A 16,108-nucleotide genomic window follows, 5' to 3' on the forward strand; every position below is an offset into this window, starting at 1 on the left:
GTGGTGGGGGGACAAATGCTGTCATCCTGAGAGAGGACAGCAGACTTGTGCACCACAGAGCCACTGTCACTCTCTCAGGGCAGTGCCTCAGCGATCCGAGTAATCAAGCCCCTTTGAGCTTTAAGGGGAGGTGGTGGCGTAGTAGTCACTGGACTAATAATCTAGACCCCCCCTAGGCTAATGCTCTGGGGACATGGGTTCAAATCCCACCACAGCAAATGGTCAAATTTGAACTCAATTAATAAATCTGGAATTAAAAGCTTGTCTAGTGGTGGCCATGAAACCAGTGTTGATTGTTGTAAAAACCCATCTGGATCACTAATGTCCTTTACCTGGTTTTCACCTGGTCTGACATCCAGACCCACAGAAATGTGGGTGACTCTTAAATGCCCTCTGTTAAAGGGAAATCAGGGATGGACAATAAATGCTGGCCTATCCAGTGACGCCAACATCCCATGAACTAAGAAAAAAGAGCACTGGTATCTACAGCTATGATTGCAGTAGTCTGAGCTTGCATTGCTTCTGCCCATGCTGCAATGAAAGCTGAGACACTGGCTATCAGACAGTCTGAAATGGTCCTGTCACAAGCGTGTTAATGGAGTTGACCACGACTTCCACAGCCTACTTCTGTTCCCTAATTCATAGCTGTGTGCTCCTCCATATTCCTTGACATTGACTGTAGGCTTTCTGGCAGGCATTTCTGTGTGTGTACCCACCAGCCTTTTTCTATATGCTGCCCCATCAAAGTTCTCATCTGCGTCCTTTGGAACAGAACTTGTGTGCAACCACACCCTCTGGTGAGTTGGCACCTCCGCTATCCTTTCATCCAGTGCTGGCTGCAGGTCACTCTTGCCTAGTGTCTAACCACGTACATATCCCAACTCTAAGCTACCCTCTAAAGTACACACAGTGTCAGTGTCTGAGCTGGTGGTTGCAAGTGTGAGAGCAAGTGATGGTGTTTCTTCATCATCCGTCTCTTCTTCCTCTTTCACGGCCTGGCCAGGTGGCTGTTCTTGAATATCTGAAAGGAAAAAGGCACAAGGGGGTAAAGCTGTGAGGGGAGGAGGGAAAACCAAAAGGTACGTCCTTGAACCATCTGCAGCTTCTACATCAGAAGAGATTGAGGGATGAGGAGGAAGTTGGATGTAAGGAGAATTAAGTAGGAGCATACCATGACCTTCAAAGATTTCAGCCCCTCCACTGGATATGGCCCCAGTCTTGGCCACTCCAATGATGGCAAGCACCATCTTCTCCTTTGGGATGAGGATGTGCCGCCGTGCCTGTCCCCCGCCAGTTAAGCACTGCGGCCATCAGGTGTGTGGCTTGTACTGCAAGACAAAGGGAAGTCTAGAGGCCCAGTAATCCAGAGGACTGGACTAATGATCCAGAGACATGAGTTCAAATACCACCACAGCAGCTGGGGAATTTAAATTCAACTAATTAAATAAAATCCAGAATAAAAAGCTAGGATCTGTAATGGTGACCATGAAACTACTAGATTGTCATAAAAACCCATCTGGTTCACTAATGTCCTTAAGGGAAGGAAATCTGCTGTCCTTATCTGGTCTGTCCTATATGTCCAGACCCACGTCAATGTGGTTCATTCTTGACTGCCTCTGAAATGGCCTTGCAAGCCACTCAGCTGTATCAAACTACCACGAAAAAGTCGGGTAAGGTTCCCCACCAAACAGCACTGTGAGTGTACCTACACCAGACAGAATACAACAGTTCAAGAAGGTGGATCACCACCACCTTCTCTTGGACAGTTAGGGATGGGGGGCAATCAATGCTGGCATTGCCAGCGACACCCACATCCCATAAACAAATAAAAAAAAGTATCAGTGAGTATGATGCAATCTGTTTAGGTGATGTGCCTGTCATGGCTGAATACCTGGCAATGCGTGCAAGCTTTGAGTTGTGGGTGTAAGGTTTGCAGCAGTGCTAAGTGTGTGAGGGGGTGAGATGAAGCTATGAATGTGAGGAATGAGTTGCAATTAATAGGGATTGTTGGCTGGTGAGTGAAGGGGTGCGCGATGAATTGAGCAGTTTGTGAGGCTAGTGGTTCAGTTATAAGAATATGGCATTTGAAGATGCATTCACTGACTTTGACAACTCTTGTGAGGTCATTAAACTTCTTGCAGCAGTGCATCCAGGTCTTCGGGATTACATTGATAGCCATGCCCGTTACAGCTAGCTGCTCCCACTGCTTTCACAGTGACTGTCTGGAGGGCCTCCTGGCTCTGTGGATAGAGGACCTCTCTCCTCCAGTCCACCTATTGCACCAAGGCCCCAGTGCTGTGTTGTAAAACCTTGGAGCCCAGTCTCTGCACAATTCTGCCATTCTTATCTCTTCCTCGGGGAAAATGCACTACTGCAATAACTTCCAGCACCTGTTCCAGTCAAAATACATCGGGTTAGGTTCACAAATGAAGACTGGTTGTTAGGGGAAGGTGTTGACTAGTGTCCAGCACCCAGAATCATACTCTAACATGAATCAGTAACTTCAGGAAAGTAAGAGAGAAAAAAGTTTCTAAGAATGACTAACATCAAAAATGATAGTTATTTCCATGACATTTTGTCAATTTTTTTACTGAAGATGCCTTATTAATGCTGGTATTTGACCTCAATGCTAATTACCAGCAATACAAACATATTCTTTTAAAGGTTTTACTCTAGGTTCCAAAATGGTTCTGACAATGGTACTGAAAGTTCAAGCTAATGAAATCGAACTTGTAGAAAAGCTGTTGTAAAGGGAAATGATATTCAGACAGTTTTACTGTCTGTAATAACTTGGACAGTAAAAGATGTAAGGCAAAAGATTAAAATTGAAAGTAAAATCCCCCTGTCCACTTTCATTGCAGTGTGGGGCCTGATCCCAAGGGTTAGCAGACAGCTTGCTGACAGGCCGTGCTGATTGTAACTACCTGAACTAATTAGACACTGGGATTCTTCTCCTTACAGCAGAGAAGGCTCTCCACAGATGCTGCCAGACCTGCTGAGTATTTCCAGCATTTCTTGTTTTTATTTCTGATTTCCAGCATCCGCAGCATTTTGCTTTTATTTTAAGGTTAAGGGGAGGTTCAATTAAAAAAAAGGCTTGTATTATACAGTGCCTTTCATGACCACTGGACATCTCAAAGCGCTCCACAGCCAATGAAGTACTTTTGAAGTGTTGTTACTGTTGTAATGTAGGAAACGTAGCAGCCAATTTGTGCACAGCAAGCTCCCACAAACAGCAGTGTGAAAATGACCCATGATCTGTTCCTGTGATGTTGGATTGAGGGATAAATATTGGCCAGGACACTGGGGAAAACTCCCCTGTTCTTCTTCAAAGTAGTGCCATGGAATCTTTTACATCCACCTGAGAGGGTAGACAAGACCTCAGTTTAATATCCCATCTAAAAGACAGCATCTCCAACAGTGCAGCACTCCCTCAGTACCGCACTAGACTATCAGCCTTGATTTTTATGCTCAAGTCCTGGAGTGGGACTTGAACCTACAGACTCAGAGGTGAGAGTGCTACCAACTGAGCCATGTCTGACACCTGTAACGTTGTTTAAAATTCTGAAAGATTTTGATAGTTTAGCTTTGGGGAACCTGTTTCCATTGGCAGGAAACCTGGCAACCAAAGGACACAGATTTAAGATAATTGGCAAAAGAACCAGGGGAGGTGGTGGGGGTGGTGATGAAGAGAAATGTTTTTAGGCAGCAAGTTGTTGTGATCTACAATGCACTACTTGAAAGGGTGTTGGAAGGAGATTCAATAGTAATTTTCAAAAGGCAATTGGATATATACTTGAAACAGAAACATTTGCAGTGCTATGGGGAAGAGCAGGGGTGTGAGAAAAATGGGATAGATCTTTGACATTGACTGTAGGCTTTCTGGCAGGCATGATGGACTGAATGGCATCTTTCTGTGCTGAATGATTCCATGGCCAGGATTCTATGCTGGTGATGAGGGTCTTGATGTCTGGAAAAAGCAATGCTGAGAACCCCACATAGCCTCTTCTGTGGAAGGCCTACCGAATCTACTGCCAATTAGGCACTTAATTGGACAGCGATGGGCCTCCCATGGGATCAAGGACCCTGGTGCCAGATGTCTCACCCTTGGAGAGCTACCGGCCAATCAGAGGCCGGCAGCTCTTTCACTGAGCAGTGCCACCCACGAAGGCAGTGGCTGCTGGAAGTGGATCACCTACTCTAGGCCCAGGAATGCAACAGGACCCAGGCCACAGGTAGATCAGGGCAGGAGGGGTCTCGTGGGGTGTGGGTTGCGGAGGGGAGGGTGTAGGAGGAGCCGGTATCAAGGGCAGGAGGGTGGCTCTCAGCAGGCCCCCCCCCTTCCCAATGCCAGATCCCTAGTTCCTTCTAACGTGGGAACCCCCCCCCCCCCCGCAACACCCTCATCGCCCCCCGGAGTCGGGAAGCAACCCGCATGCTTTTTTGTGCCATGCTTTCCATGCGGCAACAGTGCCACTAGCTGCACGGCTAATTGCGGCAGTGGAACGAGACTCTTAATTGGGCATTAATTGTCCAATTAAGGGCCTCAATTGGCGGCGGGGCGAGAAGGCCATTCAGAGGCCTTCCTCCCACGGACTTAATTTTGGCGGAGGTGGGAAGGTGGTGGGGTCCGCCCCGCCACTGCCAACATACCACCCGATTTTATGCTCTCCCTGCCTCCGACCCGTTGTGGGGGAAAGCATCAAATTCCACCCATGATTCTATGATACCTGATACAAATCTGCAAGAATAATTGGGCTGTCTTGATTGTTTTCCCCCTTGTACCCTGCTCTCTATTTTCCCCCTGAAGAGGGCAACTGACACTTTTATGGGGAGGTGGGGGTTAGTGGGTAAGAGGGGTGGAGAAGGATATAGTGGTTGTGGCTTTGTGTCATATTCATGCTCATTTGTGAAGCATGTGGAAACACCAAACCTCAACACTACCTGGAAAACATTTGAAATGAAATGGCGTGTACATTCATTGCTTACGGCAAGACACAGGAAATATTACATGCATAGAGAGAAAGAGAGCGAGGGTGGAGGAAACTGATCAACTGAAGAGACGCCTATTATCAGACCACAGAATAGAACGGCTGCAAACAGGTCTACTATAGAATGGAATTAAAAATGTCTCATGTTTAAGAATCCACTAAACTTGTACAACAATCATAAAATGGCTTGTCAATGCTTGTTGAAAAGCCAAGTACTTCCAGAGATGATTTACTGGATCTGGCTAATTGTTTTATGCAACGTGGCACTCAGCATGCAGTCAGATGGTAAGTCTTTTGCTAGTTTTATATTTCTTACTTTAAGCGAGCAGGAAGGAAACATTTTGAACCATGTATTTACCACTACCTCACTTAGAACCAGATTTTCTGTTTACACTACCTGAAACACGTAGTTAAAAACTAGTTTTAGGTTCCTTAGCAACTGTCATTAATTTTCTTTCTATTTAAATGTGCAAAAATGTTCCTATCTGTTGTTTGAATTTCGTTTGAAATGAGATATCTTCATCAACAATATGGTCAACTGTGCTGTACATTGCAATAATTCAAATCTGTTTAAATGAATCAGAACTACGGAAAATATATAACTACTCCCTCTCTCCTCTCATAGCTGTGTAATATAAAAATGTCATATTTTATGAAATCCAAATAGATAATTTGAAAAACAGATCTTTTAAGATCCAAATTAATCTCAGCCTCAAGTAGTCACATTTTTATAACAATCACTGAACAAGGAAAAGTAATCTTATACATAGAAGCACAGACATAGCAGCATTTAGCCGACTAAGAATAATTAATCTATCTAACAGAATGGGAAAGTCCTGAACTATGTTCTACTGAGTGAATCATTTGAGCTATTCAGACCTGCAAAGTTGATTATACATTTTACTTGATTTATAGCCCAAATTATAGCCTCATGTATGAGCTGCTTTTTTCTCTTTATTTGTGCTTGGGTAATGGACAACACTGGTAAGGCAGTATTCACTGCCCATCCTTAGTTGGCCTGTGGAGATTAAAAGTCAACCACATAGAGTAACATGTGGGCCCAACTGGGTAGGGGTGGCAGGTTCCCTTCCCATTAGTGAACCAATTGAGTTTTAGGGACAGTTCAATAGCTTTCATGCTTATTTTCTGTTGCGTCCATAATATGGCAATGACCAGAAACTTTAATGAATTCACTTTCACAACTTGCCATGGTAGAAATAGACTAATTAGGTTACTAGCCCAGTGCCATTATCATTGGGCTACTGAATCTTACTTCATGAACTGATCAGAGTTTAGACGGCCTATATGAATAATTGATATATCTATAGGGAAAATAGGAAACTGAAAGTCCTAGCCAGTTCAAATAAAGTAAATTCTCATCACTAATTAAAACGTATAGTGAATTATGCAATAGAAAATCGGAACTGGTATTTCATTGTCATATGTACTGGGCTGGTATGTTATCTATTAAATAGGAATGCAATGCAGGGAAAATTCTTTTAAACTGTATGTTACATACAAAGCTTTTGTCCAGATTAAAGACACCCAGTAAGCCATTAAAAGAACCTCAAGATTTCCTGCCTGTACTGAGTTAGCTCTTCTTAGCTGTAGAATAAATAGAACACTATAACTGGCCTAAGCATGCCTGAGGTAAGGAGGGTGACAGGGGAAATCACTGGGGGAGTTCCAGTTTCTGATCATCGTCTAGTGATTCCTGCTTTACTGTAGATTTTGGTTAAGGGCAGGATTAATTGACAGTGATGCCCTCCAATGGTTGAATAGTCTTTCAGTAATGATGAGGTACTGATTGATTGTAGATGCCTGTGGAACCACACCCCACCTGCAAAAAGAGGGAAATAAATATTTGAAGAAGTTTTTCTTTTCAAAGGCAAGCACAGAAAAACGCATAACACTGAAAAATTAGTTCTTGTTGAGGCTGTAATTGCCCCGATTCGAAGGCCTTGCAGGATTAGGTCTACATTTTTAAAGTAATTCTTCTTAACGAGTTTCACAATCTGTAACTTAAAAATTGTTTCAGTACATTGTGAAAGTACTATACACAAAAATGTGGTGCAGAGTCAGTCATGGTGGGGATTAAGGGAAGTAACACAGGAAATATGCTTCAGATCAAGTCCCTGGGGTACCAAGGCAACATTTCATCATTGTGATGCGTACAACTGGGAAAGTTGCACTTAATGAGGATATTGAAATTTTATGGGTAAAAGATCAGGAGCTAAGAAGTATGCCTGACCTCCCCATTTTGCAGTCAAATATCAGTCCCTGTTGTGTTATTTCTAAAAAATCAGTGACAACAAAAGAAATGACCAGACTTTAAAAAAAAATTGAAAATGGCAGGTCACTTATCAACCTGGCCAGTCTAAATAGAACCAGCCTCTAAACAGCAGGCCAATTGCTCAGGCAATAGGAGCATTCCAAAGTCAATTTCCCGTTGTCATCCCAATGCGTCTACTTCACTGTTTTGTTTGATAACGTGAGAGCTACATAGGGCTCGACTGAGGAGCCTTGTGAGTATGAATTAGGGCAGATGTTAACCTTTTTGCAGGTTGGAAGTGACACATATGTCACAGAAGATGGGGCAGAATGTGTCTGATTATACAGCAACCTCAGAGCTGCCTCCACTTTTAAAACATACATTTTAAACCAGTCACTCTGTCCGCTCCCCACTCTCCCCCAGGTTAGTAATGTATTTATATTAACGGTATATCAGCTTGTTCAGATTCTTAAACCTGGTCTTATCCTGAACCATAGCTAAGAGATTCGGAGACAATGCAGGAATAGTTAACAGCTCTAGGTTAAGAAATAGTATGTAGGACTGATTGCTGCACAACTCTTTTCAGCACACTTTACATCTATTATAAAATGAAAAAGAAAAAACTGGCATAAGAAGTGGGAGATATGAGGTAGCATTCATTTTGAACTGACATTGGACCAGAATGGTGCACTTAAAATATTCAATAATATGATTAAGTAATCAATTGTTAATTATTTCTTGATAAATTTGCTGTTGAATATGTTGCACTCACTCATAATTCAGCATCAATGTCGTCAACCATTATCACATGTAGCACACTGATCATCAGTGTCCAAGACAAAAACTACTGACACCAGAAAGACTGAGTCCAAATTGAGCACAATTGAGCATAACCACAGTGTGAGAGTCACAAGCCTAAAAATTGCTTGACACCATGGTTGTTCTACAGACATAAAATAGGCATCAAAGTGGAATGCGCACACATATTCTGCACCGGAAGTGCGGCCCCCAACATATTAGTAAAAGCAGAAAGCCCATTCTAGAAAGACATGTCAGCATGTCACTTAGCCAAATAGGGGGAAAACATGCCTGTTCGAGGACCCTTTTCCAAACCTAGACTGCCATGAACGTAGCCAGACCCAGGCCTACTACATGAAGGATAATCATTTCTACACACAGCCTAGCCAGTAGACTACTGAAGGCTGCCACCAAACAGGAATGCTTTTAAAGAAATGCTTATTTGAATGTGGAGCTGGGAGGAGCAAGATTTCTCTTCCCACCGCCAGAGTAGTCCTGAAGATCATTGCTATCCCCTGCTGATCTCTAGATACCCAGTTGGTGTCTGTTGAGGCCCAAGGTCCAATTTTGGCTGAGTGTCGCGATCTCCACTTTCTGGTCAAGAAATTAGCCATTCTTCAACTGACTGGTTTAATGCTCTTGGTCTTATCTTTTAATTGGTTTCAATTGATTGTTGGTCACTTCTGTCTTTAAATAAGTACTTTGCTGCAGTACAGCAGGGCACACCTGTGTGGCTTCAATTGACGACTGTTCGTGGGTCTTATGTATTAAGTCAGATCAATTGACTAGATCATGTGACCAGGACAATTTACTCACTAATTTAAAATGAATTTAAAGTGTTAACATTTCGTTAACATGTGCAAGGATGCCTGCGCATGCAAGGATCTGGGTGCAATATGATGACTGCCCTGAACATGCACAACTGGCGGATACTCACCATTCTGATATGGGAGCAAGACAGGAAACTGCTTGTGATGAAGGGATCTTTGCAACAGTGTAAAAGATCACATAAAGAGGGCACAAAGTATTTAAGGGTACAACTCACTCATGCTTAAAATTCTGCAACCTGTTGGGCTATTTCATTTCATTCAGCCCAGTTTCCGTTGTTATCTGGATAGTAATTATGTAAAGCCTCCACCCCATTAACTAGCTGGTGCACTGACTCAATGAAAATCAAAAATACACGTTGCTGTAATTCTAAATCGGAAAATATTAACTCCATGGCTCTTTTCACCATACTAGGAAGTAGTATTTGTAAATGTCAGCATGCTAAGTACTTAAAACTGTGACTTTCACATGGAGAGGGACCATTGATGTATGCGTATGCATTTTACACTCATATCTTTAATGGTAAGATCAAGTGCTGGAAATACACAAACCGGTCCATCAGCATCGGGGAAAAGAAAAAGATGATTTCATATTTCAGGTGCAGACCCTTCTTCAGAACAGAAACTGTAAGATAAGCAAGCTCTTTATAAGATGGAAGTAAAGAAGGGAGAAAGAAAAAGGGGAACTGATACTAATCATGGGAAGAGGTTAATGGATTGAACAACCTGAAAACTACTTGATAGAAAAGCTGGAACCTGTTAGATGATATAAAAGATCATCTTAGTGAGGTATTACAAAGACATTAAACTGCAAAGGAATCTGTTAAATAGTAAGATGGCAAAAGGCACTGGAAAGGCATGATGCCTGGAATTAAACTAGGAAATGCCAGTAACACACAGTCTCCCATTCCTGACAGAAAGAAAGCGCAGGGAAACACCTGGAGCGCAGAAACCTGAGCTAGAACTGTGCCCCGATGAAGGATCCATATCCAAAGTGTCAGCTCGCCTTCCTTCCTCTTTGGTGCTAACAGTCCCGTAGCTTCATCCCCAACGCCTCCTGGGGAAAAGAAATGTTATGGCCAATGTTCAGACCAGAGGGAAAATGAATAGTTAAGTAAAATATGAAATAGTGTTCTTTTTCAGAACAGATGTCTGCATTTCTTGTTTCCATTTTCAACCTCATGCCTTTTCCCAAACTTTTCACCATATTAGTTAATTAAGTGCTCTTTTGTACTTCTAATGTCTTTTCCTTGCCTCAATGAGATTATCTGTTATCACGTAACAGGTTTTTGCCTCTCCATCAAGCAGGTGTCATTTAGCTCATTCATTTCTTCCTAGTGATTGGAATATCTATTGTCAATTTACCCTGTTTTTTCTCTTCCACCGTACAAAAGGACTTGTTTATCCTTCAGTTTTCAGTTCTCAAGAAGGAGCAAGCATTTGAAACATTAACCTCTCTTTTCTCTTTACAGGTGCTGATGGACCTGCTGTAAATTTCCATCATTTTATGTGTTTATTTAATTACCAGCATTTGCAGTTTTTAAATTTTTTTATCTTTGATTGAATCTATTGTTAATTGCATTGGGAATGTGTTACATTATTGACTGGAGTCAGTTATCTATATCTCTGCAAATTAATTATGTTGTTCCTGGGCGTGGAAATAACACTAATACTCAAATAAGTGGTTTGTACTGGACTCAATTTAATATAGGAAATAGTAGCAACCAAATGATCTGGAATTGCAGAGCTCTGTGTTAAAGTTTCAATGCCCTGCATTCATTGTCTGGTAATTTCCCTATCTCAACTGTGTGTGGTCATGGGAAAGGGCTGAATAGAGACAGACCCCTGTTACACAGAGAGAAGAAAAGTGGAAGGGAGAGTTACCTTGTGCATTGCAAAGGCCTGGGAGCTGCTTTTATGCCAGCCTGCTTGGCTGGGAAGGGACATAGCACCAACAGAAGAGTTGGAGAAAGAAACAATAAATCACTGTCAAGAAATTATGAAGTAACTGTTTTGATTAAACCGGCTAAGCTATTTTTTATTCATTCATGGGATGTGGGCATCAGACCAGCATTTATTGCCCATCCCTAATTGCCCTTGAGAAGGTGGTGGTGAGCTGCCTTCTTGAACCGCTACAGTCCATGTGAGGTAGGTACATCCACAGTGCTGTTGGGAAGGGAGTTCCAGGATTTTGACCCAGTGACAGTGAAAGAACGATGATATAATTCCAAGTCAGGATGCTGTGTGCCTTGGAGGGGAACTTGCAGATGGTGGTGTTCCCATGAATTTGCTGCCCTTGTCCTTCTAGTTGGTGGAGGTTGTGGGTTTGGAAGGTGTTATCTAAGGAGCCTTGGTGCATTGCTGCAGTGCATCTTGTAGATGGTACACACTGCTGCCACTGTGCACCGATGGTGGAGGGAGTGAATGTTTGTGGATGGGGTGTCAATCAAGTGGGCTGCTTTGTCCTGGATGGTGTTGAGCTTCTTGAGTGTTGTTGGAGCTGTACCCATCCAGGCAAGTGGAGAGTATTCCATCACACTCCTGACTTGTGCCTTGTAGATGGTGGACAGGCTTTGGGGAGTCAGGAGGTGAGTTACTCGCCGCAGGATTCCTAGTCTCTAACCCAGGATGTTGATGGTAGGGGATTCAGCTATTGAACGTCAAGGGGAGATGGTTAGATTCTCTCTTGCTGGAGTTGGTTATTGCCTGGTGCTTGTGTGGCGTGAATGTAACTTGCCACTTATCAGCCCAATCCTGGATATTGTCTAGGTTTTGCTGCATTTCTACACAGACTGCTTCAGTATCTCAGGAGTTGCGAATGTACTGAACATTGTGCAATCATCAGCGAGCATCCCCATTTCTGACCTTACGATTGAAGCTATGAGCTGTTAATGTGGTAAATTTCACATTCTGGGGAATGTTATTGAAATTTCTAGTTAAACATTAGGATTTGCAAGCCTGAGTTCCATTATTCCAGGACCAGTGAACTATTCCACATGGTATAAAGTGATAGGGGTGTAGACATGTGACTAAATACTGGATAGTTCATGCTGCATCAGAGGTGTTTAGTCTACCCTGTTCAGTTTAGACATGAGAGAGAGAAGCTGGAAGTTTTTGAAGATGTAGTTACTCTTGCTCTTGATTAATTGTTCCTTAAATTAAGGCAACTGCTCTTTAAAGAGACAATGTGACAGCTTGTTTTCAATTACAGCAGAAAACATCAGGATAAGGGGAAAACCCACATTGCTTTGGCCACATAATCCACATGCGATTAAAAGGCAAAATTACTCTTAAAGGTCGATTGAAATGACAAACTCATTTATCACACAGCTCTGGCAAGGTCAGGTGTTATTTTTGAATTGATATTATTGGTCTTCACAACATTTTGATTAAAATAAGATATGACACTGAAGTAAAAGAAGAGTTATTTTCCTGCATTCATTTCTTTATCTATTTGTTTAATTATCATCTTTGCCAGTTTTGATGAAGGGTCACTGACCTGAAATGTTAGTCTGCTTCTCTCTCCACAGATGCTGGCAGACCTGCTGAGTATTTCCAGCATTTTTTGTTTTCATTCCCTTAAATGGATCTTAACTATTTGCTTCAACTACACCATATGATAGCAAGTTTGACATTATAATCAATCTCTGAGTAAAGAGGTTTCTCCTGAATTCTTTATTGGATTTATTAAATTATTTATATTTCTTAAATTTGTTCTATGTATTCACCCGCAAAGAAGGCAGATGATTGACCTATTCTCAGGCCTGTCCCCATGGCCACTTACCTAAATAAAAACCTTAAAAGGGATACTGGCTGGTGCAGGGGGTGAAACTCTAGCTTTTCACCATGGATCAAATCCAGGCTAGATTAATGGGATCAAAATCTTCACTGTGTGTAAGGGTGCCATGTGAAATTAGTTTGGGGAAGATACCCACCAGAGGCAAATGGAGGCCTCAATATTCAAAAGTCAGGATGCAATGATGTAATTTAGACCCTGGATTATGGTGCAATTAAATGGCAGGGGATGCAAACGAGTTGGGAGCACAACAGGAAGCACCCAACCACCATTTTAGCCATCCATGGCGCCCTGCCCTGGTGAGAGGGCAGGGTTAAAACTGAGCCTTTGGTCTCTGAATTGAAAGTGTTCCTTTCTTCAACACTAACACCCTTCACAACCCCTAGGAAAAGCCTTGATTCCAATTAATGCCTCATCTTCATGGCTCAGGTAACTTCTGTTTTCTTTCATTTATGGGAAATCCGTGAATAACTTCCTCCTGGCAATAATGTTCAAGGCTTACATTTCCTCTGATTAATAAAGTAAAAGGTGAAGATTTATTATAAAATTAATATTCCTCTATTTTATGAAACATCAGAACAAGGGAGATTAATTGATTTAAAATAAAGAAATGAGCTCCTGCATTAAGGTAACTGACAAAGGAATGGCAGACAAACATTTTAACCATTTATCTACTGTTACAACCGAGGCAGGAGGAGTGCACTGTCTTTTCTAGTTCCACTGTGACAACATATTTCTTGCAATATATTTGTCCGATGTATTCACCCACCAAGAAGGCAGACAATTGGTTCCGCAGGTGACAACATATATTTAAATATTTACCCAGTTACCAGTACAATCATACCCTCTATTTTTATCCCTGAACAAAATATATCAACCAGATTTCTTTAATAAGCAACAAAATTATCAGTTTATTATAAAACAAGACTTAACCAGTAATGAAGCACAGCATTAACACACCGATTGAAATATGAAAGTTTCCTTTTTAAAATTGCCCAATTCCACTCACACATACACTAGAAGAAAATACAGAAATTCTTTCTGCAGATGTCTGTTACAAAAGAAAAGACAAAAAAAAAATACTTTGGCCAAATACTTGCTAATTCTTGATGAAAAAAAGAGTAGCTATGGAAGGAAGTCAGTTGTCCCTTTTTTTTTGGTCTGGCATCTGGGTATATGGAGATGGATCACTGGGATCATTTCAGAAGCAGCCTGTTCTGGAGTTGTTGAGAATTATTCTAGTAGGCTTTCCAGGAGAAATGTGACATCAGGGTTTTCCGCCAGCATACACTTGAATCGCAGGAATTTTTTCAGCTTCTCAGGAGCTATGCAGCACCAGGGATTTTAGCTCTCCCACACTGGGGGCTGAATTTTACTGGCCCCTCGACGCCGCGGGTTGTGGCGCGGGGTCTGGTAAAATTCGGCGGAGGGAGGCCTGCCTCGACCTGCGACGTCGAGAAGGGCCTGCCGCATATTACCAGCGGCGGGGGGAGCTCTGTGCGACCCCCCCCCCCCCGCAACGCCTGGAGGCGGGCCCTTCATCTCAATATTTAAATTAGCATTAATCAGATGTAAATGTACTTACCTGCAGGCAGCGGCTGTCCCACGCCGATCTTATGGCTGCCATTCAGGCTCCACCAGCCTTTGGAACTCCATACTGAGTTCCGAGGCGAGAACCTGGTGAGGAGGGGGAGGAATAAAATTTTCGGGGCACTAGGGGTGGAGGAGCGGGTAAAACAATTTTGATTGGATGTAGGAATGGTGGGAAGGGGTTGAAGGGTAAAAGACTGAAGGTTGAGGGGGGAATGTTCGGGTATTTGAAAGAGCCAATTGTTGGTCATTTCGGACAATGAAATGACCATTGGGGTGGTGTTTGGGGAAGGGCCTCCACATCCTCATTACTTCTTAATAAAAAATTGCACTTAGGTACCTTTAAGTATGGAAATTAATCGTAAGGGCTTCAAACCCTTTAAAAATGGCGCCGATGCCTGCACAGTGGCACCGGACATTAATCAGATGTAAATGTACTTACCTGCAGGCAGCGGCTGTCCCATGCCGATTTTATGGCTGCCATTCAGGCTCCACCAGCCTTCGGAACTCCATACTGAGATGCCTGCACAGTGGCACCGGACACCATTGCTGGGGACGTGGCGACTGCCCTCTCTACATCATTGGGGCGACTGCTCCGCCCCCTCCATTTAAATGAGCCCACGCACGTAATATCACGGGGGCTCCTCGGCGGCACTTGCTTGTCGGAAGGCCGCCGAGTTGAAAGTGCACAGCCGTAGAACGCGGTGCACAATTAAAATTCAGGCCTGGATCTTCGCAGGATTTCTTCAATGATGTAGAGAAGGACGGGAGCTGGGTGATTTCTTTTTCCCTTGGCAGGAAAACACCAACTGCCTTCAAGCAGTTCACACCCCTACTGCACTGAAAACAATATCTAAACCCCAAACAGAGAGTCGACCTCCTGACCTCCATAAACCTTGACATGTGGCTTCTCTGTAACCATTTTTCCCCAAGACATCAAGGGTTCTGTTGTTGGTTGAGCCCAAAGCGCAGGTGGCTTTCAAACAACATGTCATGTAGCCTTTCGCTGAAGTTGGTAAAAAAAACACATCCATGGAATCTTTTCAGTTTCAACACAAGTCCTGAAAAATTTTTTTAAAAAGGAAGCACTTTCGTAACACCACTAATATTGCCAACAATAATTTCTAGGCTATTGTTGTAAAAAAACTATTTTTACTGATTTTATAAAATTCAAATTTTTAATATGACTGTCACATTTAACTGTCTTTTGTAATCTCTTTCCTTATTTACCCCTTTTCTCCTCAGTAAATTCTCCCCACAGCATGCTCAATAGTCTGTTATTGGGTCCATTTTAGGCCTCTGTCAGGTCACTCGATCATTGGCTTCCAGGAAGCATGCAATGGTGATTCTAGGATAACTAGCCCTTTTTTCCTTTAACGTCTCTTCCCACCCATCTAAGGATCCAGTGCAATGACTTGCTATTGACAGAATGTTGATTACAACATTATTGATTACAACAGCAACAAGCATTTATACAGTGCCATGAATGAAGTAAAGCATTCCCAGGCACTTCACAGGAATGTTATCAGACTAAATTTGATACCAAGCCACATAAGGACAGGTGACGAAAAACTTGGCCAAAGATTTAGCTTTTAAGCAGCTTCTTAAAGGAGACAAAACAGGTAGAGAGGCGGGAGAAGTTTAGGGAGGGGATTCCAGAGCTTAGGACTTCGACCGCTTTCAGGCACAGCTGCCAATAGACACACAAAGGAAATCAGGATGTACAAGAGGCCAGAATTGGAGGAACGCAGAGTTCTCAGAGGAAGTTAAGGAGATATCACAGGAATTCCAATCAGTCCACAGGACAGTGTATTCTGACTCCAGAGCACCTTCT

At 42.7% G+C, this 16,108-nt stretch overlaps 1 protein-coding gene across 3 annotated transcripts in view; it reads left to right on the forward strand.

The window, feature by feature from the left end:
- Positions 1-4,876: 4,876 nt before the first annotated feature.
- The window catches only part of LOC137377541 (cytokine receptor common subunit gamma-like), a 45,564-nt gene continuing 34,332 nt past the window's right edge, over positions 4,877-16,108 (forward strand). Inside the window, exon 1 of one of the 3 annotated variants that reach the window (XM_068047244.1) lies at positions 4,877-5,276. In XM_068047244.1, the coding sequence (XP_067903345.1) occupies positions 5,135-5,276 (142 nt within the window). In that variant the 5' untranslated portion in view covers positions 4,877-5,134. The remainder of the gene's footprint in view (positions 5,277-16,108) is intronic. The other 2 variants (XM_068047243.1, XM_068047246.1) reach the window with 2 other exon arrangements.

Source organism: Heterodontus francisci, chromosome 15 (genome assembly GCF_036365525.1).
Source record: "Heterodontus francisci isolate sHetFra1 chromosome 15, sHetFra1.hap1, whole genome shotgun sequence".
Taxonomy (NCBI): domain Eukaryota; kingdom Metazoa; phylum Chordata; class Chondrichthyes; order Heterodontiformes; family Heterodontidae; genus Heterodontus; species Heterodontus francisci.